Genomic DNA, 25117 nt, shown 5'->3' with positions numbered 1-25117 from the left:
CTGTTGGCCTGTGTGTAGCAGGCTTTTTTTTTGGCAGAGTGTAGCAGTAAGTTGTAGCAGTTTTCCCCGCAAGTTTTGGGAAAAAAGCCCAAACCAACTCTCCTTCCCCCAGTTTAAATAAAGAGTGAAGCTCTGTTTAATCTGTTGCTTGGCAGGTGGTTGTTTGATTTCTTTATTTTGAAAATGCAAAATAAATTATGATGGCAATACCATATTTTTTTTCCCTGCAGATATTCTGATAACTATGGCAGCCACAAGAAACCTGATGAGAGCTGTCAGAGTTTTTGAATTTGGTGGCCCTGAAGTGCTTAAAATCCAGTCAGACGTTGTAATTCCTGTTCCAAAAGAAAATCAGGTATATATGAGTTCTGTGTACTGAAATAATGGCATTGAATGATAATAGGCTACTCAGAACAGAATGAAGAATACAAACCAAAACTTTTCATCTTGAATATGTAGTTTTTGATCAGTATATTCGTTCTGGGACTTACGCTAGAAAACCAACTTTACCCTACACTCCAGGCTCAGATGTGGCTGGTGTAATTGAAGGGGTTGGAGAACATGTTACTGCATTCAAGGTAGGTGTAGAAAATACATTGAGTTTTAATTCATAATTGTTTATGGGTTCATCTTTGTGGGGTTGCTCTGCTGCTAATCCTGTTTCTATTGCTTTGCTGGCTTTTTTCACCTTTGCCAGCTAGTGGCAGCACACAGTGGGGTCACCCTGACAGTCCAGAGTGAGAGCTGATGCAATGCGTGTGTGTGCCCCAGACAGACATCCCAAAAATGCCGAGTGGCCAAGCTCGTGCATTTGCATGCTCGAGCTGCTTGGGAAACCATTGCACTACCCTGCAGCAGTTACTACCCGGTGTCCGCAGACCGGACCCACCCCATCCACATGCTGGATGTTTATGGAGGTCACCATGCTGGCAGCAGAAGACTCAGAGCTGTGTATCTGTGCCTTCTGTGGGCCCTGGCATTGCTCTGCCAGTGGCCAAGAGCCAGGCTGGGTGCTGTCTTGGCCCCACAGCTGGTGTTGTGCCACGGCGCTGGGCATACATAGGTGACGTGCTGCCCGCTGTGCATGTCCACATCGCCTGTGGGATTTTGGCTTGAGCCGGCCCTTCTGCAGAACAGTGGCAATATTGAGGTGTTGTAAGGTTTATTAAGAGAATATCTCTTTTCCACGTTTAAGCAAAAATAATTGAGAAATGTTTATTTTGTGTTTGTGAAAACTTTTTAGGTTTTGCATTTGGAATCTGTGTTTGGAATTCTCTAGTGTTCAGGTTCATTAAGGTCAATATTAATGAGACAGTAGGTTTGTGTGTTACCCTCTAGAGCCGGGGTTCTAATTATGACACTTTAGGTGTATGAAATGATATGGTTTGTATTGCATGGATTGTATGTATTAGCATTATAAAAATCCTCTCTGTGACAAATATAATCGGTTAGTTTTAATAGGAGAGCTGTTAGAAATCAGCTAAACATCTGTGAACTGGTTCTTAAACTATATTAAAGAAAATATAAGCGAGATGATTAATGTCTCTATTTTTTTTCCCTCCTTTCTAGAAAGGTGACAGGATTTTTACCATTGGTACGATCTCTGGAGGATATGCAGATTATGCAGTTGCTGCAGCTAATAAAGTGTTTCCTTTGTCGGATAAACTGGACTTTAAACAAGGAGCAGCAGTTGCAATACCCTACTTCACTGCTTATCGTGCTCTTTTCCAAAAGTAAGGTGTCAAATCTAAGTTTATCCATTTTGCTTATGAATATTTAAAAAATTGAAGCCCACATTTTCATTGTCCTCTAAAAGGAGAGGAGATCAATGAGTGGAAATGTTTAAAACTCTTAAGTTAAATTTGTTATGCTGATGGCATTGTCATATCATTGTCACCTAGAAGCTAGCAACTGTGTTCTCCTGTTACACATTTCTTCTCAAGAGAACAGGCCTGGAAAGGCTTCTCCGATAAGATTCTTGTAATAAAATGTATAACTCTCTCTCAGTGCTAATTGTTACTTCAGCCAGTGAAGAACAGGAATAGTTCTAATTTCTTCTAATTTCTTCTTCTAATTTCTCTTCTTCCTGAGCCTCTGTGCCAGAGAGGCTTCATGTACAGCCCTGTCTGTGCCATAGGGCAGGGTAATGAGTTAAAGCCAGGCTTCACGTCAGCTAGGTGAGAGCTTAGGTCTGGACATCTGGTTTAGTTTGATGGAACAAATTGTTAGAACCAGCATGGTTTACTTTTATGTTCTGTAACAGGTGAAAATCTTTAAGTTCAGTACCAGACCATGACTTGCTGCTAGGTGCACAACATAACTGTGCAGTATGTAAATTTGTAAGTGATATAGTTTATTTTGCCTCCTTGTTTTCCCAAAGAAGCTGATTGTACCTGTTTAGCCATAACATGAATTGGAAATCATACTGTGTGAAAGATGAGATTTGACGTTGGTTTATACAATCTGATGCGTAACGGCTGTGTACTGCAATCTTCATGCCAATATTTTCTGTTTTCCACTCAGAGGGCATGCCAAAGCAGGAGAGAGCATGCTAGTGCATGGAGCCAGTGGGGGGGTAAGTATTTGGAGAAGGCAGCTTGTAAGAAATGCTGCTTTCTGTCTTTGCATCTGCTTTTGTCTGTGGTATGATTTATGGTCACATTTATATCAATTAGTGGATTAACAAAATTAGGTTTCTGTTTCAGATGATTTAGATGCTTTTTTTTTCTGGAGCGTGTCCAGAGAAGGGCGACAAAGATGATGAAGGGGCTGGAGAACAAGCCTTACGAGGAGCAGCTGAGGGAACTGGGGTCGTTTAGCTTGGAGAAGAGAAGGCTGAGGGGAGACCTCTGTAACTACCTGAAAAGAGGTTGTGGAGAGGAGGGAGCTGGCCTCCCAAGTGACAGGGGACGGGACAAGGGGCTGTGGCCTCAAGCTCCACCAGGGGAGGTTCAGGCTGGACGTCAGAAAAAAATTTTTTGTGGAAAGGGTCATTGGGCACGGGAACAGGCTGCCCAGGGAGGTGGTTGAGTCACCATCCTTGGAGCATGCGTTTCGGAACATATCCTGTAACTGTGGCTGCTGTGGGAGCTGCTGAATCGGTAGCCTCCGGGAGCTGACCAGCTGGGACTGAATCCTGGGCAGGCAGTGTCTGTGTTCCCCCATCTTGGTCTCCCATGCTGTTGCCATGACACAGAGCAATGCCAAGAGATGGCATTGCTGTGCCTGGATGACCATTGGCTCCAGCACCAGGTTTTTGTGGAGGCATCCAACACCTCCAAACGTCCTCTGGAGTGCAGAGCAGGTACGAGACCCAGAGAATTTGGTTTCTAAAGGAACAGTTTATCTGGTTGTGCAAGGTTCATAATGTTAACAAAATTTCTGCTTGCAGGTTTTCTTTGCAGTATGTAGTGCTGGTATCAATAGCAGATGATTCTGTGAAGGCAAGAATTGCCTTGGCTTTGTATCAAGTATCTATGGCCCAGCTTTAACAAACAGACAGCATTCTACGTGGATTTATATTAAATGCTGATATCTCTTCAAAAACCCCACAAAGTTTTACCACATCTCTGTAAATATCTTTTCTTTATTAGACTGATTCTAAGGTGCAAATAACTTATGGCTAAAAAAATGTTTCCAGGCTAACTTTTTAAATTGGTAAGTTCCAATTTGCAGGTGAAATATATGAAATCGATGCTAAGAAAGAAAGAGAAAAAAGACTTAATTACTTAATTTTTCCTTTTTGTGTTTTTTTTTTTTTTCCTTTTCTTCCCTCCCCCTTCATCCCCTCAGGTTGGAATAGCGACATGTCAGATTGCCAGAGCTTGTGGTTTAAAGGTTTTGGGTACAGCAGGAACTGAGGAGGGCATGAACATAGTCCTGAGAAATGGTGCTCACCAAGTATTTAATCACAGAGAAGCAAATGACATTGATAAAATTAAGGTAAGCATGTATCAGGGCTAGGTGATTCTTGTTACTAACAGAATGAGCAGTCATTTGCAGAAGTTTTTTTTTAAGTAGATTTATGTGGGAGCAATAGCGTACTGTCTTTGTCATTTCTACACAAGATAAAACTTTCCCAGGCTAGAAGAGCTGAGCTTTCTTCACTGGCGATGGAATTTAGAAACTCTTGCATTCCAGCAATTTCCAATATGGTAGCATATTACAATTCATCAGATCAAAATACTCTAAAATTAAATTTATTACCTGTCAGTCTTGGTACAAAGGCTGTATTTAAAATGTAATCAATAAACTGTAAAATGTGTGTTATTTATAGGATATGAAATAAACGGTAGTACCCAAGCACTAATTGGACTGATAATAAGGTATTATATCCTGTATAGGAATACACAAAGATGGAAGGAGTTGATATAATAATAGAAATGCTCTCTAACATCAATCTTGCTGCTGACTTACAATTGCTGTCCTGTGGAGGAAGGATGATGGTAAGTGGTTTTGTCACTTACTTTGTGCACGTAACACCGCAGTTGAATAGTTACGAATGGAACTCGATCGTAACTTATTTGTAACAGGTTGTGGGCTGTAGAGGTCCCATCGAGATAAATCCCAGAGACACGATGACTAAGGAATCTAGTATAATTGGAGTCAGTCTGTTTCTTGCAACTGAGGCAGGAACATTTTCATTTTAAAGCATGTTTTGTTGGCATATTCCAACACTTCTCTGTTTTCAGTTAAAACCTATTGTAGGGATCATTTCACCGTAAATAACTTGTTGGTTCATTCCTTTACATTTTTATCTAATCTCAGAACATCATAAAATATTTTTGGGTTGTGAAATTTGGTTTAACTTTTGCATAAACAGTAAATACATTTCTAGAATGTAAAGGCCCTGTGGTGGTAAATGCTGTCTTTATTACATGCCGGAGGAGATGCATGAATGTGCAGCGGCACTTCTTGATGGCATAGAAGCTGGCTGGCTGAACCCAATTGTGGGCCCAGAATATCCACTGGAGCAAGTAGCTAAGGCTCATGAAGACATTATTCATGGCAGTGGTGCACGAGGAAAGATGGTGCTCCTTCTGTGAAGCCTTTTCCCATTTATTTTGTAGCTGTTCTAACTGCATCTTTGCTTACATGATTAATTGGATGTATGGTATAAAACTTACTTCTAATCAGGTTTAGCAGTAAGAGCAAATGCTGATTTACATTAATTATATCAATCAATTACCAATCGGTTTTCTTTTTGTAATAAGCAGAGTTGTGTATACTTTAAAGTAATTTTTGTAGCTCTTTTGGCTGATGTGGAAATAATAAATTTTCTCTGGTGATGTGGCCTTGTGGTACAAGGGAAGCGAATACCTCAGGCAGGATTGGATCTCTTGCTCTCTGAGAAGTTACAATGAAGCTGCTGTGGGCAGTGCAAAATGATTTTTAACAGATACACATATGTCTAGAACTAGCTATACAGATATAACTAGGACTTTGTTAATTTTTTAACCGTAATTAGTCTTATTCCATTTTTGTCACATAATTTACTTGGAATAAAAGCTTTTACTGTCAAAACAATTCACTTTTGAGCTCATGGCCAAAGAATCTGTCAAATGAGAACTACTAGGACGCAGAGGCATTTTTGTTTTGCTACGTTTGACTTAGTATCTGAATTGCAAATGTCACAGATAATTCAGAGGGACTGTAACTCTGAAGTTACTTGCTGTTATTGTATTTGCTACTCTGTAGCTGATGGTATTGGGAGAAACAGCTAATTCCTTGATGGTAAGTAGCTGGGTAGCGAGGATTTAAATTCTTCCTGCAAACTTTATTAAATTTAAAGTCACCTGAATCTGTGGCTAAAGTGAGGAGAAGAGAAAGGCTGAACAGCTTTCATTGGTGCTGAGAATTGTGTTAGTTCATAAATGAATGTGGATACATTGTTGTCCATATCCAAATACAATGCAGTTAAGGAAGAACAATTTCTTTGTGTTGACAGTTTTTACACTCAAAATGTTTGGTATTACAGGCACTTCCTTTTAATGATCCAATTCTCTAATGAGTCATGAAGTCATCACTTGCAGATGAGTTTTCTCAACTTCAAGGAGAACTTCTGTTCCTCTGAGGAAAAGTGAGTCCTTACTGACCATAAATTTCAATATAGAGGCATTTTTGTCTGCGAAACTTGTTTTTTAACGTTTGGTTTAGATTTGTTTACTGTCATACTATCACAAATCAGCACATGTTCTCTGAATCCAAGTGTAGTTTCCTCAGGCATTGCACTACCTTCTTTGAAGCTGTGATTTTATTTTTTTTTTCTGAGACGGCATTAATTTCTACTGATGTTTTGCTTAATCCCAACTAAGAAAATAATTCGCAAAATCTTTTGAAATGTCTGGATTTCTCCCCTAGGTTTGTCATCCCCTGTTAAAATATTAAGGTGAGAGAAGAGTATTTTACAGGGAGGCTTACGGAACTAATTTAGTTAATATTGGTGGTGAAAGAGCAAGGTCTCAGTGTCAAAGAGGAAAGGAATGTTCTTCTAATGGAAGTTAAGTCATGTAAGGAAGACATTGTCCAGCACCAAGCTTGTCCCTGTGGAAGTGCATCTCTGGTGTTTTGCATTAACCTCTCAGTAGAGAGGAGAGCGCTCCAAGTCACCGATTCAGACTTGCAATATCAGCCTTTTTCAGGTATGAAAGCGTCTCTTTTAATGCCATGTTTGGGATTGCTACTCAAGTGATAATTTAAACTTACAGGTGAGTAAATTTTCTAACATAGCATAAATATACGCACCTCTAAAAAGCTCTACCTATTTTTCCCAGCAGGAATTAAGAAAGTGTTTGAATTTCTGATGGGGGGGGATAATACTAAGATATTATAGCTATTAAACATAGGTCTAAAGGAATATGCTGGGTGACTGAGTTAAGTCCTCATTTCTTTCAAGATGTGTGTAATTGGTTTGGTAAACTACTTGAGCTCCGTCTTCTATAGCAGGCAGATCACAGTGCTGTTTCTTCTGTGCAAATGTAAATGTGAGGTCCTTCTGCTATTATACGGAGTCATTTAACTGTTCCTTGTTCATACAAACCTTATAGCCATTGCATCAAATGGATGCTTTTGCCAGGGATAAAGATGGGAGTGTTTCTGGAGTTAAGTATTTCAAACTAATATTTTAGTAAGTGCTTTTGAAAGTAGTTGCTGGGGAAGAGAAGGATTATGCGAACTTGGCTGTAGGAGTGCAGTAGCGTGGTCCTTGCCTGCCAGTGTCACAGGTTTGGCATCTGTCACAGCTGGAGGCTGTGTGGATGTCCCAGTGGCCAGATGCTGGCTTCCCTGCAGGTCAAAATTCCAACATGAGTAGGGAGCTGCATTCCCACTTGCTCTGAATTTGAAGGTTTAAGAATGATTAGCCTAGTGTAAATGATGTGGGTAGGTAGTGTTTAACTGATTATTAAGGTAAAAGATGCTGATTATTCCTGTTCCTTCTGGTGAAATTATGGCAGGTAGGGAATCTGTGATTCTGCTTGGCAGCACTGTTAGAAAAAGTAAAACATCTCTTAATGTGAAGGTACTAAATAGCAGGTCAAGCATAGCAGTTAATGGTTGATATGATGATGTGTGTATGAAAATACACATTTTCTTTATACACGGTATGTTTTAAAATCTGTGGTTCTTTTTAATTTGTCCTTTGCTCAGAGGGTGTTACAGGAATGAGAGGCTTATGGTTTACAGTGACTCCTTTCTTGCTTCATGCCGCCTCTGTGCTGGAGCTAATGCTCAGAGATGAAATTCAGAGCAGTTTCCCTGTCAATGCATTTGCTGATGTTCATAGGACAGGGTTTGTTACAGGCTCCTGACCAGAAGGTGTCAGAGGAGTTCTTCTGTTTCTCTGACGCTGCAGGCTTCTCCCGGCAAAGTTAAGCACATTGAACCCGCAGCACTCAGACAGCTGTGTCACAGAATCACAGAATCACTAGTTTGGAAAAGATCCACAGAATCATCAAGTCCAACCATTCCCATCAACCATTAAACCATGCCCCTCAGCACCTCATCCACCCATCTTTTGAACACCTCCAGGGATGGTGACTCAACCACTTCCCTGGGCAGCCTGTTCCAGTGCCCAATGACCCTTTCTGTGAAAATTTTTTTTTCTGATGTCCAGCCTGAACCTCCCCTGGTGGAGCTTGAGGCCATTCCCTCTCGTCCTGTCCCCTGTCACTTGGGAGAAGAGGTCTCCCCTCAGCCTCCTCTTCTCAAGGCTAAACAACCCCAGTTCCCTCAGCTGCTCCTCGTAAGTCTTGTTCTCCACCCCCCTCACCAGCTTCGTTGCCCTTCTCCGGACACACTCCAGAGCTGCAACATCCTTCTTGTAGTGAGGGGCCCCAAGAAGACATGCAATAGAGCATCTAAATTCTTGGTCTATATCTGATGTATGGTACAAATGGAAGGGGTTGTTTTCATTTTGGGACACGCAGTGTGAATAAAAATTACAGCATAGCACTGACCACAAGGTACAGGGAGGAACAAGGAGATGCAGTGGCTCTTTGGGACTGTGGGCAGGAGGTGGGTGTGAGGGATGAGAGGGCAGTGTTGTCAGTGCTGTGGCAGACATGAGCCTGGGCTGCGGCTGTAGGTGGAGGTGCAGCGCTGTGAGATCTTGTCATGCTGAAGGTGAGGGGGCCAGGGCTTGCCCACAACTTAGTTCCAGTAGCCCCAGCCTCGCATTTCAGTGCAAACCCGCTCTCACTGTAATCTGCCAGGGGGAACGGTTGAAAGTGTCCATGGATGTTCCGTGCTGTGTTCGTTGTTAGCAGAACACTCTTGTCACTGGAGGGGGAACCACTTTGGCTTGGGAACTGCTGCAGCTGAGCTTCTTGGAGACGTTGCTTGTCACATTTCTGACTAATCCTTCAGCTGCGTCTGGTCTGTCAGGGCACCCATCTGGAGAGTCTGTCAACCTAGAGATCCCTTGGTCCAGCTCTCTGTTTAGAACGTGCCATCCCCTCCACAGAGCGGAGAGTATGGAGGAAAAGGATAGCAGACAAACAAACTAGGCAGAATAATTCTGTCAGGTTGGCTGGTTTTGAGTTTAATCAGAGGAGGGGTCTGAATCAGCGAATGCTGGTGCTCTCTGTGATGGGGCTGTGAGTGGTGGGAGAGGCTACACCGGCTCTCACTGTTGTGCTCAACTTCGCACAGACAGGCAGGGCTTGGGGTTCCACGCTTGCCACATGTTATCTGTGTATCTGTGTGTGCCATGTGTAGCCATGGCAGCATCTGGAAAGGGCAGGTACGTGTATTTCTGAAAGACAGAGGGATGGAATTGCAGCTGTGGTTCGTTAATATCATTGTGCCCAAAATAAATGGTGCTTCAAAAGTATCCCCTCTCCGTTGTAACCGAGTGGTTCCCTGCATGTGTTCCTGCTGCCTTGGTGTGTTCCAGCAGGATACAATAAATTAATGAGACTTTAATTGCAGGGTTGGGAAGATAAAAAAGTCTGGAAGATGTTGATGTTCTTGATAGTTGCTTCTTTTACAAGAGACAATTCAGTATTCCATGTGGGTGGATCATGGCACAGAGGACCATTGAAGGACAGCTGAAGTCCTTCAATGTTTTGGAGCTGGTTCATCAGCAAGGGAGGGCTGGCCCTGCTCTTCCTCGCCTTCTCAGTTCAGTTGTGCTGCAGCCTTGAGAGGAACCGCTGTGATGCAGAGGAACAACAGGAGCGGGGAAGGATGATGATATCTCCTCTATCAGAGTCAAGCTGGAGGCCACTGAAATGCACCCTTTGGAGCTTTCCTGTCATTTGTGCTGAGAGAATGGAAATGTGGATGGATATTTGAGCAACTAATCTGGCGAGGGGGCTGGAGAACAGGCCTTATGAGGAGCGGCTGAGAGAGCTGGGCTTGTTTAGCCTGGAGAAGAGGAGGCTGAGGGGAGACCTCATTGCTCTCTCCAACTACCTGAAAGGAAGAGAGGAGGGTGCTGGCCTCTTCTCCCAAGTGACAGGGGACAGGATGAGACAGAATGGCCTCAAGCTGCACCAGGGGAGGTTTAAGGTTGGACATTAGGAAAAAATTTTCACGGAAAGGGTCATTGGGCACTGGCAGAGGCTGCCCAGGGAGGGGCTTGAGTCACCTTCCCTGGAGGTGTTTAGAAGATGGGTGGATGAGGTGCTGAGGGGCATGGTTTGGTGATTGACGGGAATGGTTGGACTCAACGATCCGGTGGGTCTTTTCCAGCGCGGTGATTCTATGAGTCTATGATTTGAAACAATCGAGCATCCTCTCATCTCCCACTGTGTTTTTAAGTTCACAGGCGTGTATTGTATCCAAAGGCGTTCTTCATCCTTCCCTTCTCCTTGCCTTTCTCTTCCTTTACCCTGGCAGCTCGCTGGTACTGCAGGGGAAGAGCCCGTTGCAGCGTCTCCTGCCAGCTCGGGGTCGGCGTCACAGGCGGCCGCCGCCGGGGGGTTGGGGGGCGGCCCTGGCAACCCCGCCCCTCCCCGCTGTGTCCTAGCGACGCTCGGGACGCGGCCAATAGCGCCGCTGGGAGCCGCCGCGATGGGAGCTCCGCAGACGGGGTGAGTGGAGCGGGGGCCGGGCCGTGCTTGCCCGGTTCTGTCGGGACGCGGAGCGAGAGCCTGGGGGGGAAGGAGGGTGGGGGTGCAGCCGGGGGCTGGCTCCGCGTAGAGCCGCGCCGCTCCGAGCCTTGGGAACTCGGGGGCGTGTCGATGCGTCAGGAGGGGACTTCAGCCCGCGTCTCAACGAAGGGCCAAGACACCGATGGTGGGGCACACCCCGAGAATTCGTTGTATCCCCTCCGTCCGTGAAGGGGCTGGCGGCAGGTGTGCCCCTCCTCGGTGTCTGGCTTCGCAGCCGCGGGCTGGAACGTTCAGAGCATCCACACGGCCCCGAGGCGGCACGAATTACAGATCCTGAGGACCTGTGCACGTCCCCGTCTCTGTAACGTGATTTGGCACGTCCTGTATGCTGAGCGATGCTCTGGGTAAAGAACCGACCGAGTCCCTTGCTCCCGGCCGTGTCACAAAGCGGTAGCAGAACAAGAGCCTTTTGGCTCCCGTTTCCATGCCAAGTTGTGCTCAAGATTGGAACCTGTAGAAAGATTTGCTTGTATAAAAGCCTTTGGAAAAAAGTGTGTTTCTTTTATGCAGAAATATATAGGACTCCAAACAAAATACTTAAAACCTTATTCTTGGAAGATTGTTTCCCTCTAGTTACCGTGAAAGGCACTTTTGGAGTCGGGATGATAGTTTGTTAGAACAGTTTTGGGGAAACAGTTCTGCCGTGGCCGATGGCATTTATTTCACAGATGTATTGAGGAATAGCTCCAATCTCTACCTTACAGGGAAAACACTGGAAATTGCAGAGCTGTGACTTGCAAGGACCTTGCTGAAGTGGAGAGGCCACCACATGTGGGGTTTGCCTCTGCTCCTCACTCTGGGAGCCGTTCAATAGTGCTAGCTTAGTACAGCAGTCAAATGAGCCACAGGATCACAAAATAATTCACTCTGCAAAAGACAAGGAAGATCTCTTGTCTGGTCTGCTCATGGGGTCAGCTGACATCAGACCAAGTTGCTTCATTCAGACTGACCCCTGCTCCGGCTGCGCAGCCTCTCCTCCTTCAGCCTCTCCTCACAGGGCGTGTGCTCCAGCTCCACCATCCTGGTGGCCTCCTTGAGCTCACTTCAGTGCATCCACGGCTCCTGTGCACTAGGGCCCAAACCTGGATGCAGCCACGCACATGGGGTCTAGTGGGTGACACGGAAAGGGGGCAATCGCTTCCCTCCTGCCAGCTGTGCTCCTCTTATTTCAGCTCAGGATGCTGCTGGCCGTCCTCGCTGCCCGGTGCTGTGGCTGACTCACCTCATCCAGCTTGTGTCCCCAGGACTGGCTGATCCTTTCCAGTAGAGCTACGTCCAGCCTGTCTGTCTCCAGCTTGTGCTGTTTGTAGCACAGGGTTGTTCGTTCCTGGGTGTAGGACTTTCACCTGGCCATGTTAAACTTCCTAAGGGTCCTGCGTAGCCTTTGGGCAGTGCTGGGCGAGCCACTGTCTGTGTTCCAGAGCTTCGTGACTGCCTTTGGGTGCAGGCAGAGTAAGCTCATTTCTGTCTGCTTGTTAGATCTCTGGCTGCCTTTGAGGTCATTGACCATGCCCTGGGGCAAAGTATTCATAAAATAAAGTAATTTTCACGGAGTATCTGGCCAAAGAATCTTCAGTGGTTTGGCCATGAAATAGTTCAGGTTAGGCAAAGAGTAAAGAGAGCCGCTTGAAGCTTTTGAAACAAAAGTGAAAGGTGAATGTAGCCTGTGTGTCCATGAGGCAAACAACTGGTAGTCTCATTGAGATCAGCTGGCCAAGGCCGGAGGGGACGTGCAACTGTGACCTTCCCCTTCCTTGTTATCACCTGAGGAAGATTGTACCTGGGCTTCAGGGTTTTGTGAGCTTGAAATAATGCAATTAATTATCATTAGACTGCACAGCCCCATCCAGATTTCAAGTCATCTACTGACTTCAATGAAGTTTGGTTCAGTAGCTGGGTTCCAGCGTGGCTTCTTATTCTTATAAGCACAGCAGCAGAGGTTGAAATCAAAAAATACAGAAGCCAGAGCTGTGCCTCAAGTCCAAAGGTGGTGCAGCTGAGGGTCTGCCAGTGACCCAGCTGCACAGCAGCAGCTCCCCATATTTTGAAAAGGGCCACGGCCTAAGGCTGTAGTTGGAAAAGTCACTTCGCAAGTGTTACAACCCTGCCACCCTACAAAGCAAGATCCTCTTTTTGCGGAGACTGGGGATTGTTTTCCTGGCTTTTCATCTTCTGGTCCTCTTTCACAGAGAGAGGAATCCAAGTGCAGTGTAGTCACTGGCCGTATTCACTTGGCTCAAGCTTGGAGGCACCAAACGGAACAAGCATTTATGTTGAGTTGTGTGGCAATGCCAGCAGTTGTCTTCTAAATGCCTGTACTGGTGGGTTGATGGCAAAATCCCATCCTCTGTGATGGAACTATGCCGTCTTTGGAATCTTAGGCCCACATGTGCCTGTTGGGCTATTCCCAGCTAAAATTCACAATGTCCTGACCTTCAGGACTTCATGTCATATTCCAGTCCTGCAGAAAATCACTTTGCCACCATCTGCTTTCCTCTGTGGAGACCCTGACGGCATTGTTTTTTGAAATGGGATGTACTTAACGGTGGCTGAAGAGTTTCCTTAGGGAGGGTATTGCAGGCAGTGGCCAGGTGTCTGGAAAGTCTCCTGGGAGGAGTCTTTGCTCCCAAATGGAACATGTTGGGCAGGGGCCTTGCCTTGTGGGGTTCTTAACTGACAGTCTGTGTTTGAATTTGTTCTGTCTGGAGGCTGGCTGAGCCTTTCTTGTTTATGTCCCCAGCAGAAGCAATGCCAGATCCATTAGCTTGTTAAAGTGAGGAATGGTCTCCGTTAGGGCAGGACTCTTTGCTTGATTGAAGGAGCAACGAACTCCAGTGATCATGTAAAACATGGGAGCTGTAATTCCCTGTGACTCTACCGATCAATAACTAGAGCTTTGATGCTCTCTTAGATTATTTCTTTGGTGAACGGTCACTGATTTAATTGCACTGTAAATTATTAACTGTGAACATGTGCTTTACAAAACTGATGCTGGATGCCTACTGTGACTTAGTCCTTTCAAATGAATAAGAGCGGTTTTAAAGATCCTTTTGATACACAGCACAAGCTCTGCACGCAGTGCGTTGCGCTGTAAGCTGATCAAAACCAGATACTGTTAATAAATAGTAATGGTAATGATAATGCAATGAAAATCTGGTATAATACAGAGTTCTAAGTGGACACTTCCTTAATTTACTAAAATCCTAGTCACTGGCTCTGGTGTATTTTTTGTTTTGTGTACTTAGTCATCTGCACAGCTGGACTCCCTGCCACTGCAGACGTAATTCCTTCTGCGGGGCTTTGGGCTGATAATTGGTTTACTTTGGCCCTCAATACATTCTTTTAAAGCAGAACAAATTGTGGCTTTTTTGGTTTGTGCCTCCGTTCTGTGTGTTGATTTGTGTCCTTGTACTTGGCTTTATTAATTTATTACTTTTGGGAGAAAAGCAGAGTTGTCTCTAGCAACAGCAGTTTGTTTTCATGAACAGGCAGTTAAGGTGTTACCTAGGAGCGCAGATGGTACCGAAGGGTGAGTGAGCACCTGGCATGCTGCTGGTCTCAAAGGGTGGGAGGTCAAGATGCCCACATAAAGCAGAGACAGACCTGGGAATGGGATGCATCTGCCTCCCAGGGTCCCCTCCTTGTGCCAGCGGGTGGGGAACTCCCTTCATGTACTAAGTTCTTCAGGGTGTCCAGAGAGAACATGTGCTCCATGCGCATGATGGTATTTGGTAGACTTCCTTGGTGCCTGGGGGAAGGAAGTTACCTGGTTTGGTAACTCGCCCTGGCTGCCCTTGGGCTGGGAATTGCACCTGCACCTCATCCTCTGGAGTGCCGAGTCGGTCTAACTCTTTGGTGTCAGTGGGATACTCCAGGGGGACTTGGGACAGGTGTCAGCATGGCCCGCTCCGGCTGCACTTGCCTAAAGTCTGACAGGGGAGGATGAACCAGTCAGTCAGCATGAGCAGAAACTGGGCAGCAGCTGCTAGTGGGCACAGACTTGCAGGGCTAGATGCTGCTTCTGCACACAGTTTGAACCCAAGCTTGAGCCAGTGCCCGGGTGTTCAGTGAGGCTCTGCTTGTGCTGCTCTTCTAGGCAACTGAGGCATTCACCTGGGCAGAGAGCTTGGGTGTCTCTGGGAAGTCAGGCTCTGCCAAAGCCTAGTGGATGCCCTTCCATTCTTTCCAGTGGTTTCCTGGGTTTTGTTTCAGGCCCAAAACATTTCCTCGTTTTCCCCAATACTCTCTGAACTTTGAGTTTAATTCAGCATTTTTAAAGACCAGCCTGTTCATAATTTAAATGAGAAAACGTGTGCAGAGTTGTCTTTGAAACTAAAGTTGCTGTGTCACCGTACTCAGGTGGGAATTGTGTTTTGACTAGTTACATGGTCCATGAAATATTAGATGGAAGGGAGTAAATGAAGAGGAGTTGGATTGAGTTTCTCCTCTGCCTCTGTATGCAACTGCCAGGGCGTACTGTAAGTCAACATTTAGCATAATTGATGTAATCTGGTGGTTTCAAATGCAAATGGTTTTAAAAAGTAATGTAGAACAGTTGCTATAGTGCCGGTATTTGATCAACGTGCATAACAAGGTAAGCTAAATTGTTTGTTTAAAGTTTAATTTATTGTTGGTAGGCTACTTGGGCGATTATTGTGAAACCCCAGATAAAATTCCTGTAAATTCATGATCTCCTTGCTTTTTTTAAATTTTTTTTTAATCAAATTGTTCTTTCTTCCCCTGAACATGCTGTTGTGTGTGGTGCCCTGGCCTAATAATAGACATTTTTCATGAATCGTCCCATTGAAAGACAGGCAAGAGAGGTACAGTGGCATTTAAATTTAAAGCCAAAGAAAACCAGAGAGATCAATCTCTTGTTGTGTAATTAAAATATTTCCTGCCCAGAGAGCCTGAAGGTCAGGCTGAACACTATGCAATGTGTGGCTGAGTGTGTGCATTTAACAACGTGAATGGATCTAGACTATTAAAAACTTCAGCTGACTGAAATGTATTTCGTTGTTTGTCCTCTTTCCAGAGGGTGACGTACGATGAGGTTGTGCTAAGAACTCTTAAAAAAGGTATCTGCTAGTTACGGATGCTTCTGGTTTTGTGTTTAACTCTCATATCTTGGGTTCAATTTTTTGAAGCTCTGATCTTTGGCAGCTAGGAAGTTGTAGCTCTGTTGGCATTCCAGAGGTGCAAGGCATTTCTTGTGTGGAGCAGGGGAGGGCCTTACTCTGACAATCTACATGATCAGGGTCTCTATGTTTGTTGATTTGGCGGATTTTCACCAATAAAGAGAAGAGAGATGCAGTTTGTTCACTTTGGATTGCTCAGTGTATGCATTAAAGACAATCCTGAGTATTTTAGCATGGGAACTGGAAAATACTTGAGAGGTTCTTGCATTTCATATTGGACCCATGTTTATTGCTCCAAATACAGAAAAGGACTTTTGCATAACATGAGGGGTCTTTTGAGGGGCAAAGATTGGCAGCAGGTAGTGTAGCCCAGCCACGCTGGCCGCTACGACTGCCTAGTCCCAGGACTCTTTTAGACTGAGCAGCCCTTCAGAGCCGTTGTGCTACTGGCTAGTCAGTCTCGTTAAAATCTTGAGAGCATGGTGTGGCAAAAGCCTTGGGTCCTTGGCTCTGAGCTGTGCAGGCTGGTACCGAACTGAGCGATGGGTTGCCCGGTGTCTGTGCTTTCTAACCCAGGAAGACCTGGGTTCTCAAGAGAGATCCTTCATCACTTGCCTCTTTTCTGACACCTGGGTCTGGAGGGGGACTTTCTTCGGTCCTGCCAGTGCAAAGCGTGCTCTCCACAGAAAGGCCGAGGTGGTGAAGAGGTGGTAGCTGGCTGAGTGCTGGAGCAATAGTGATGGGATTCCTGCAGACACAGGAGTCTGCTTGCTGCCCCAACTTTGGCACAAACTCTTTGCTTTCCTGCAGAGCGTGTTTGGATTTTATTGAGTTTGAGGAAATAGGCTACACAGAGCAGATCTGCTGATTTTTGGTAAAAGGTAATAAAGTAAATGTAAAAATGTAAAAATGTAACACAGTAACTGTATTTAGAGAGCAAAATTGTTCTCATCAATGCAAGTTGCACTTCAAACTATAGCCATGTGGGGCCAGCCAGCAAAACCGTAATGCCGTACCGTAGGCTTCCTGGCCTGTATATACCATGGAAGTTATGAATCTTGCCCTGCACAAGTTTTGTGCAATTGAATTTATCAATATGTTTGTGGGATAAACATTCTTGTCTGTCTGTTTAAATAATAGCCTGGAGTCACTGTTGTGTTCACATAAATGCTCCCTGAAATGGTTTAGGATGGTTCCTAATGTTGCTGTTGTAGATTGGTTTTCCTGAGTTGTTTGTGAGTTCTATTTGTGTAAAGGCCAAATGGAGAAATGCTTTTTGAGGCAGGCTTTTTTGTTCATGAGCAAATTAGTGGTTAGCCAGACAACATTGTAACAGATACGTAGCTGAATCCCAATTGAGAAAATTGTTCAAAACAGAAGGTTATATTTAAGCCTATTTTTTGACATCTGCAATTGAAGCAACCTAGTTTTCTGTATAGGTGTTTGAAGTGGCAAATTTGATGTACACTCCCTCTGATGGAGGGAACATTAAAGAAGGGGAAATAGCTGTTAAAATAAAAGGTTGGAAATGTGGATACAGAAGGAGGCTTCGGCTAAAAAACCAAATAAATAGTCCCTTCATCAGAGCAGAATTTGCATCCAAGTTAATAACATGTCTGCTAACTTTCAAGGCAGTGAAAATAATAGGGAAACAGTGTTCTGTCTTGAAAATATATTTTGGTGCTAGCAGTTTCTGTTAACCTGAGTAGATGGAAGAAAGCAATTTTTTTGGTGTTAGAGACCAGACAATAATGGCTCAGAGCTGGCTATGAAGACTGCAGGAAAATTCTTTTGTAGAGATAAAGTTGTATAAGTGATCTGTCTGGAGCTGGGATCTGGATTAGGTGGCTTCTGAAGATCCCTCCCAAGCCAAGTTATTATTATAGGTCTTTGCGCAAGCTGCCAGAAGCTCTATCACTGCCATGCCTACCACGAGTTGGGAGGCGGGAGGAGGAAGGGGAGCATGAGGTGCATGGTAGGGCAGTGCAGTGGTGCAGGAGTTATGGGACATCCCCCTCCCTGGAGATGTACCATATACTGCACTTCTGACAAAGCCCATGGCTGGGTAGCAAGGGAGCTGGAGTCCATGCCAGTAATCCAGCTCCAGATGTTGTATGATATGGTGATGGCCTGGTGAAGGTCACCTGAGGAGGCTGTTGCGAGAGTCGGTCTTGGAGGAGACTTTCAGAGCTGGGCTTTCTTGGACCCTGTGCCTCAGTGGTGGGATGCTGGTCAATGCTGAACTGCTGTATCTTACGTAGAAGTCAGTTGTTTCTGATAGGAACATTCCACAGACAGTAAGATCTTGCTTTTACATAGTCTGATTAGCATTTATCTGACAAAATGTTGGGCTTGATTCATCAAGATAGCATTTTGTGCAGCAAACTATTGGGTAAGTATGTATAACTTAAGCTGTAATAATTTGACTATCAAAGGGATTATATGCATCTATATTGATTTTATTTCAGATTTATTGGAACCTACAATAGCCTTACAGACAAACACCTGGTTGGATATTTCAGCAATGCCAGGATAAGACGACATCTTGTGAGATCAGGACTGGTGAGACTGAAAAGTTTCCTTTTCTGAGAAAAAAAAAGAGGAGAGTTCTTTGTTTCCTCTAATAGTGGACAAATCAAACCACTAATGGATTTGTTGTTTGTTTGTTAGAGGTATGTGTTGGTGAGGAGTTGACCAGCTAGCCAAATGTGAAATCATGCTGTGCCAGATCACAGCCATGCGATCACACTGAGACTGAGGGCAGGTTTGTTTAATCCAGGCATTTTCTGCTGCATTATTACCTACCGTAGGTCATCTAGATAACAGAATCACAAGGTTGGAAAAGACCCACAGGATCGTTGAGTCCAACCGTTCCCATCAGTCACTAAACCATGCCCCTCAGCACCTCATCCAGCCGTCTTTTAAACACCTCCAGGGATGGTGACTCAACAACCTCCCTGGGCAGCCTGTTCCAGTGCCCAATGACCCTTTCCATGAAAAAAATTTTTGATGTGCAGCCTGAACCTCCCCTAGCGGAGCTTGAGGCCATTCTGTCTCATCCTGTCCCCTGTCACTTGGGAGAAGAGGCCATCACCCTCCTCTCTACAACCTCCTTTCAGGTAGTTGTAGAGAGCAATGAGGTCTCCCCTCAGCCTCCTCTTCTCCAGGCTAAACAACCCCAGCTCTCTCAGCCACTCCTCGTTAAGTCTTGTTCTCCAGCCCCTTCACCAGCTTCGTTGCTCTTCTCTGGACTCGTTGCAGAGCCTCAACATCCTTCTTGTGGTGAGGGGCCCAGAACTGAACACAGGATTCGAGGAGCGGTCTCACCAGTGCCAAATACAGAGGGAGAATAACCTCCCTGGACCTGCTGGTCACACCGTTTCGTCCTAAGGCTGCATTACTGAAATCCGAATGACAGAAAGCCAGAGCTCGGAGCTTAGTTCTGTGTGCTAAGCAGTTTTGAAGACAGTAGTTGCAGCTGAGGAAATGCTTCACCTGACACTGAGCGTGTTTCAGGATGACAAGGTCCAAGGGCCACCTGGGGCTCTCAAAGTGCTGCCATGGGGGCTGCTGGTGAACGATGATTCCACACAAGAAGGAATGTGCTAAGAGTCAGTATGGAGGCCATACTCCATGGAATATCAAGCTTATGCTTCCACTGCAGCTTCTGTAATGCAGCAGTCATAATGCCTGTCTGCCTGAAACTGCGAAGAGTGGCTGACATGGATTGATGATGTATCTAAACATTGGAGAGCTTTGGCTTAGCCCTGAGCTTCTGCTCAGTAAATGCATTTCCAGTAAGAAGTTACATGTGGCACTGTATTACTGTACTGTTCTGGTGATGTGAGAATGCTTGTCAATCTGCTTGCATTTCACATCCAGGCAGAAGAAGATCTTTCATGGAGGTGTTTTGATAAATTTAGAATGTTTTATGTTTTTTGGTCTGTATTTCTTTTTGCTTACTGGATTTTTTCTCTGCAAGATCTTTCAGTTTGCAAATATACAGACTCATATTGATTCTCTTGGTTTTTTTTTTAAACTGTGAGATCTAAGCATCTTTGACTCTATTAGCAGTTTAAATAGCTTCAATGTTATTTTTCAAAAGTGTTTAATGGAAAACTGAAGGATTTGGTAAAGGTGAATGTGCTGAATATTTTAAAAAATACCTATGCACTCCTAGGTGTGATGCTGGTTAGCACAGGCAGATGCAACCCTCACACAGTGGGAAGGCGAGTGTTTAATTACCCTTCACTGACTTGGGCGATGGCCCGTGAAGAGTAAGGGTGAGCCCTCAGTTGTTAGAAAACGTGACTGCTTCTCTCCTGCTCTTGTTTGGCTGGTGGGGTCCATGCAGTCAAAGAAACTACAGTTTTGTGCTGGGAAGGTGAGCTCCAGCACCACGACAGAAAGCAGAGGTGCTACTCTGTTTGAAAACATACTTTAGTCTGTTTTCTGTTCTTTTTAGTCACTTTATATTTGATTACCACAGATCTCAAGGAGTGGAAGAATAATACCTGATAAAGAATACTGGCAAAATGTTCGGAGGAGGGATCGGCAAAGATACGCAGAGGAGTGCCTGGCTCAGGCCATGTTTCAGAAGATCCTTGATATGGAGGTATGCATTTACTAGGGATCTGTAAGCCTTTTCAAATACTTCCCAGCAGACAGACAGTGGCTATTATCTCATACCAGTCTGTTTTCTGTAGCTGTGCCCTCATGCTCTCCTGAAAATGTATCTCCTGCTGGGAAGAGGGACAATCTTTGTACTTGGCGTCCCCCACATGGAACCTCCACTGGCCTCTAGCTGTTAAACCATACTGCCATTAGAACAGACACTATCTTGGCTCACTTAATGCATGCTGGCAGTTGTCAGATTCTGGGGTGATAGTCACAGGCTAGTTTGCTTAAAAAATTCTAATAAAACCAAAATAATTTGAACATGGTTATATATGTTACCTGAGTACAAGATTTGGTCACATTCCCACTACGTATCAAGAGTGCAGCTGGTCCCTACAACTTTACAAATGCTCAGTTGTTCCCTTTCTGATATTAATACACATGGATGTAATGCAAATGGATTGAGTCAGTAGTAGTTTCATAGCTGGGCAAAATGAGGATAATGGCCAGGGAGCAGGTGAGTGATAAGCAGAACAGAAGCAAATGCTCTTACATTCACTGACATCTCATAATGTCTGTTAATGAGATTTCTTTCTCTGATATTGATAGCGTTATCACGAGCTGGAAATGAAAAGGAAACTTGAAAATTCTGTGAAGAAGGTGAGGGTGCAGAAAATCAAGGTAAGGCTTGAACGCTATTGAGTACTGATGGGACTTGCTAGTTTTGCCCTGTGCTAAATAACAGCCCTGAGTCAGGCCAATGATTCATTGAATCAAGCATCCTGTCTCTGTGGGTTATGGAAAAAGTACAAGGAACAAGCAAGTAGAGGATGATCCTGCCCCAGGTTACCTCTTCTAGCTCTATCGAATGGCTCAGGAGCTCCCATTCATAAACATGATTCCCTTTGAATCAACTTATTATTTTGGTTCTGCAGTATTCTTAGTTGTGGAATTTAATTGCAAGTTGAATAAAATGGTACTTCCTTGAATTTCTGCACAATAATTACTGTATCTGCTGTCTGATAATTCTGTTTGATGCTCCATTGTTCTCATTATGAACAAAATTAATAACTATTCCCCTTTTCCAAGACATTTGTGATTTTACATGCGTTTTTCATATTCCTTCTCATTTTCCCAAGCTGAAGACCCTCAGTCTGTTTTCAGTCGTTTGCCTCTCCTCACGATGTTTATCTGAACCAGCATGTAACTAATGAAAAGAGTTTGGTGTTGTGTGGGTAGAGCTTGATGCTGTAGTTGTTACAGTAGTGGAAATCCCAGAGAAGTCAATGGTTCTCCCTATGAAGTCACTTGGACGCGTATGGGAAAAGTTGTCATTTTGGCTGACATGTCCTCAACATCCTGTCTCTTCGTTAGAGCCTGCATTGAGAAGCATGCGCTGAGAAGCTAGCTGCTTCTTTGAGCAGTTAAACAACAGTTTTGAATCTTTTTCATTTTAATAATGCGTTTGTGAGCAATTAATCAGGTAAAGAAAGGAGGAGATTTTAATGAAAACCACTGCTCACTATGATAATTGCAAAAGCATTATTTACTGACTGAACTCCTGCTGGTAGAAAGTTGCCACTGTGTAAGCAGTGACCAAGGCACCCTATTAAGGGATTCTGGAGTTGGGTACTTTTGGAACATAAAGCAAAACTGCTTCCTTCAGTGAGAAGTGTAAAGGAGACGCCTGCAGATATACGATCTGTGTCTTTGCTGTGATGCCACGCTAGGACACAGGAACCTGTCTGCAATTAGTATTGTAATTTAATTCTCCCTTCATACATTCAGTGAAATTGGTTGAGTAGCTAATCTGAAAGGAAAGGAGAAAACCTGATGACTGGGCAAGGGAGGATAAGAAATGTAACTATCTATGTCCAGGAGGGTAATCAGCCCAGTGTGGAGCTCTTGAGAAGAAAAGGCAGGGAGGGGCACTGTCAGAGCAAGGAAATGGCAGATGCACTCAGATTTTGAAAAGAAAAAGGCCTTCGACTAAATCAAGAAATGGGAGATCTACAGAAATAGGCAGAGGAATTGAACTTGGGGAGATGTGCAGCTGTAGAAGGGTGCAGGGGAATCAATCAGAGACTGGAACAAGTCTTTTCCCTCATCTCTCTCTCATTCCTTAAGCAGGTGTTCAATTGGATCTGGGCAATTTGGTTATCATAGCTGTCTGATGAAAGACAGAGGGAAGGCAAGCTCAGACATTGCTGTTAAGGATATTTAGCACCTCAGAGACATACATTTCTGTTCTTTTAGGTGGAAAAATCCAGAAAATCAGTGGAAGATGCTTGCTCTGTGTACACCCCACATCCACAACTCGGTCCACGAAATCATTATAGGCGCCATCCTTTTGTGGTGGGAGAACCATCTGGTCAGTCACAACTGGTGAGTTTCACCAAATGCTCTATACGCTATAATGTAAGCATGCACAGCCAAAAGTGTGTACGTACACCTATGACATCTATGCCTGGTGTAAAGCAATGATCACCCTGATTGTTCTACCTGAAGGCTTCGTCTTGCCCGACTCGAGGCTGATTTCCTTTTTGCAGGATTGTGTAGTTAAAAAGAAATCTCCAGAAGCTGAGGTTGCAAGAGTGTCAAATCAGAACCTAGAGAAAAATGGCTTTGCTTTGTGATAAATCTACTTTAATATTTCCTTTTTGTGTGCCTCGTCACCCAAGGCTAGGCTGGTATCCTTACCATAAGTATTGTCAATGAATACTGTGGCTGCAGACAAGCTTACACATGTTATAAAACCCTGAAAGCAAGGGAGGATTTTTAGAGAACAGAGTTGAAGGGGCGAAGTAAGACTAAAGTTCATTCCAGAAGGCCATGCTTTGGAGTGCTGGCTCAGAAATTTCTTACTCTGTTGATGGGAAGAGAAGGAATGTTAATATACTGTTGAAAAAGAATGATACTGAAGTCCAAGGTCAACTATATAGCACAGTTTTATCTGGTTCTCCATTTCTATAATGATAGTTGGTGCGGACTGAAGAAAGTTGTTCAGTCCTGAATGACCTTCTCCTCTCCATCCCATACAGAGGGCACGTAGGGCTGTAGTTGATGATCATGGTGAACATCCTTCTCGTCAACACCAAGCCAAGGAGTTTGCCTTTTCCAAGATGGTGACTTAACTCAGTTAAACAGGTTTTTTTTTTTTGTGGGGGGAGGTGTTTAACATTTCAATGCGGTATTCTGAAGAGTATACAAGGAAAAGATAAAATAAAAAGTCAGAAAAGTGTTCAGCATTGAACAGTTGTGCTTTTGTGGTGTAGTGTCTGAATGTCCATGTGGTGAAGGCACCGAAACAGCATGCTGCTACAGTTCCTTTCAGTTCATTACATTTGCTTCAAGGCTGCACTGTGAGGAGACAGTAGCAAAAACTATATTTATGGCCAAGAATTCTTTTGGATGCTCCAGTTTGTGGATACTCAGTTAGCGATGCCTAAAGTGGTCTGGCTCTTTGGAGGCAGTCCAGGAAATTTTGTTTCCCCAGGATACCTGAGAGTCACTCATCACTTCCAAATATATTGATCAGTGCTATTTTTTATTTTAAGAGTCTACTCTGCACTGGAAGTGATCCACTGAGATTTTGTAGCTGTTTTCTTTTTCCTTTTTAGACTTCTTGGCGACCAAATACAGCTCCAGGAAATACGCTACAACCTCTTCGCCTCCCGCCAGTTTGTAGCTCTGCTGCCATAGGGTCTGCGCCGAAGGCTTCAAGCTGTAAACAAAAGCACCACACACTTGAGCCTGATCAGCAGTTTGCCAGTGGGGTGAGGCTGGATTTCATTCTGGAGGTAATGCAGATTCATGGAGAGTTTTATAATAGTGCTTTAGTACTGCAGTCCTTAGAACTGCATACTGCAGGCAACACGCCTTCCAAATATTTATCAGCTTTTATTTAAATGCTCCTTTTTGATCTCTGTTTAATTTTCAAGACATTGTCTTAGTGGTCTAATGCCCAGTTTTTCATCACAGCCCGGAAAAATGTGGTGACTTGTCTTTTATAGTCTAAAATCTCTCTATGTGCAAATTTTTCTACCTCTACATAGGTTTTCCTTTATGTAGAGAGGGAAGCAGCCATCTGGGTAAGATCAAGAACTCAGGAATATTTTCACACAGTCTTACAAGATTTCATCTTCATCTACAGCTGAAAAGTAGCAAAAACCATCTTTCTTTTTTTACCATTACTACTACTAAATCACACTAGCGGGTTCAGAGAATGAGAGCTTTTTGGTGTAGCCAAGCATGATCTTAATATGCATTCAGTTACTTTCAGGTGAGATTTGGACTTGTCTTCTCTTCTAGGAAAAGCATTATGTAATTGACTGTGTGATAGGAGTTCCATGGGAATGGAGGATGTTGGATCTGTGACCACTGACAGGCAGGAAATGCATGAATAACTTTTTGCTGCTGTGCATTTGTTCCATATTATGATGGTCATGATCTTCCCTCCAAGAATTTGCTGACGCTTTCTATGTCTTCTATAATTATGGGTGATTTGCATTGTTTCTTTAATGCTCACAACAGACAAAACAGCTAAATCAGTCATAAAGCATGAAGATGATGCAGAACTCGGATCCAGAGCACGCAATGTTTGCAGAATTTATTCTCTAGAGATGTTTTGCTTTTCAGGGCCTTGGTCCTCTGTTTGCAATTCATTCAGAAGGAGGACTAAACCTCTGCTACAAAGGCAAAGAAGCGTTTTGAACAACTTCTTGTATAATTGGTGCCAAATAGTGT

The 25117-nt window shown here is 44.2% G+C and overlaps 2 protein-coding genes across 2 annotated transcripts; both read left to right on the top strand.

The window, feature by feature from the left end:
• Positions 1 to 244: 244 nt before the first annotated feature.
• LOC138723256 (quinone oxidoreductase-like) lies at positions 245 to 5293 on the top strand. Its single transcript, XM_069862186.1, has 8 exons — positions 245 to 355; positions 471 to 578; positions 1570 to 1733; positions 2524 to 2575; positions 3793 to 3942; positions 4344 to 4445; positions 4533 to 4629; positions 4885 to 5293. Exons 1-8 carry the CDS (start codon positions 245 to 247, stop codon positions 5043 to 5045), a joined length of 945 nt encoding a protein of 314 aa, XP_069718287.1. The 3' UTR covers positions 5046 to 5293.
• A 5222-nt stretch (positions 5294 to 10515) lies between these two features.
• On the top strand, positions 10516 to 23505 carry LOC138723255 (glutamate-rich protein 3-like). Its single transcript, XM_069862185.1, has 5 exons — positions 10516 to 10535; positions 18223 to 18316; positions 20244 to 20369; positions 20981 to 21052; positions 23413 to 23505. Exons 1-5 carry the CDS (start codon positions 10516 to 10518, stop codon positions 23503 to 23505), a joined length of 405 nt encoding a protein of 134 aa, XP_069718286.1.
• Positions 23506 to 25117: the final 1612 nt, after the last annotated feature.

This window comes from Phaenicophaeus curvirostris, chromosome 8 (genome assembly GCF_032191515.1).
Source record: "Phaenicophaeus curvirostris isolate KB17595 chromosome 8, BPBGC_Pcur_1.0, whole genome shotgun sequence".
NCBI classification, from domain to species: Eukaryota; Metazoa; Chordata; class Aves; order Cuculiformes; family Cuculidae; genus Phaenicophaeus; species Phaenicophaeus curvirostris.
Note: the sequence above shows the minus strand (reverse complement) of the source record. Positions and strands in the feature narration are given on the sequence as shown.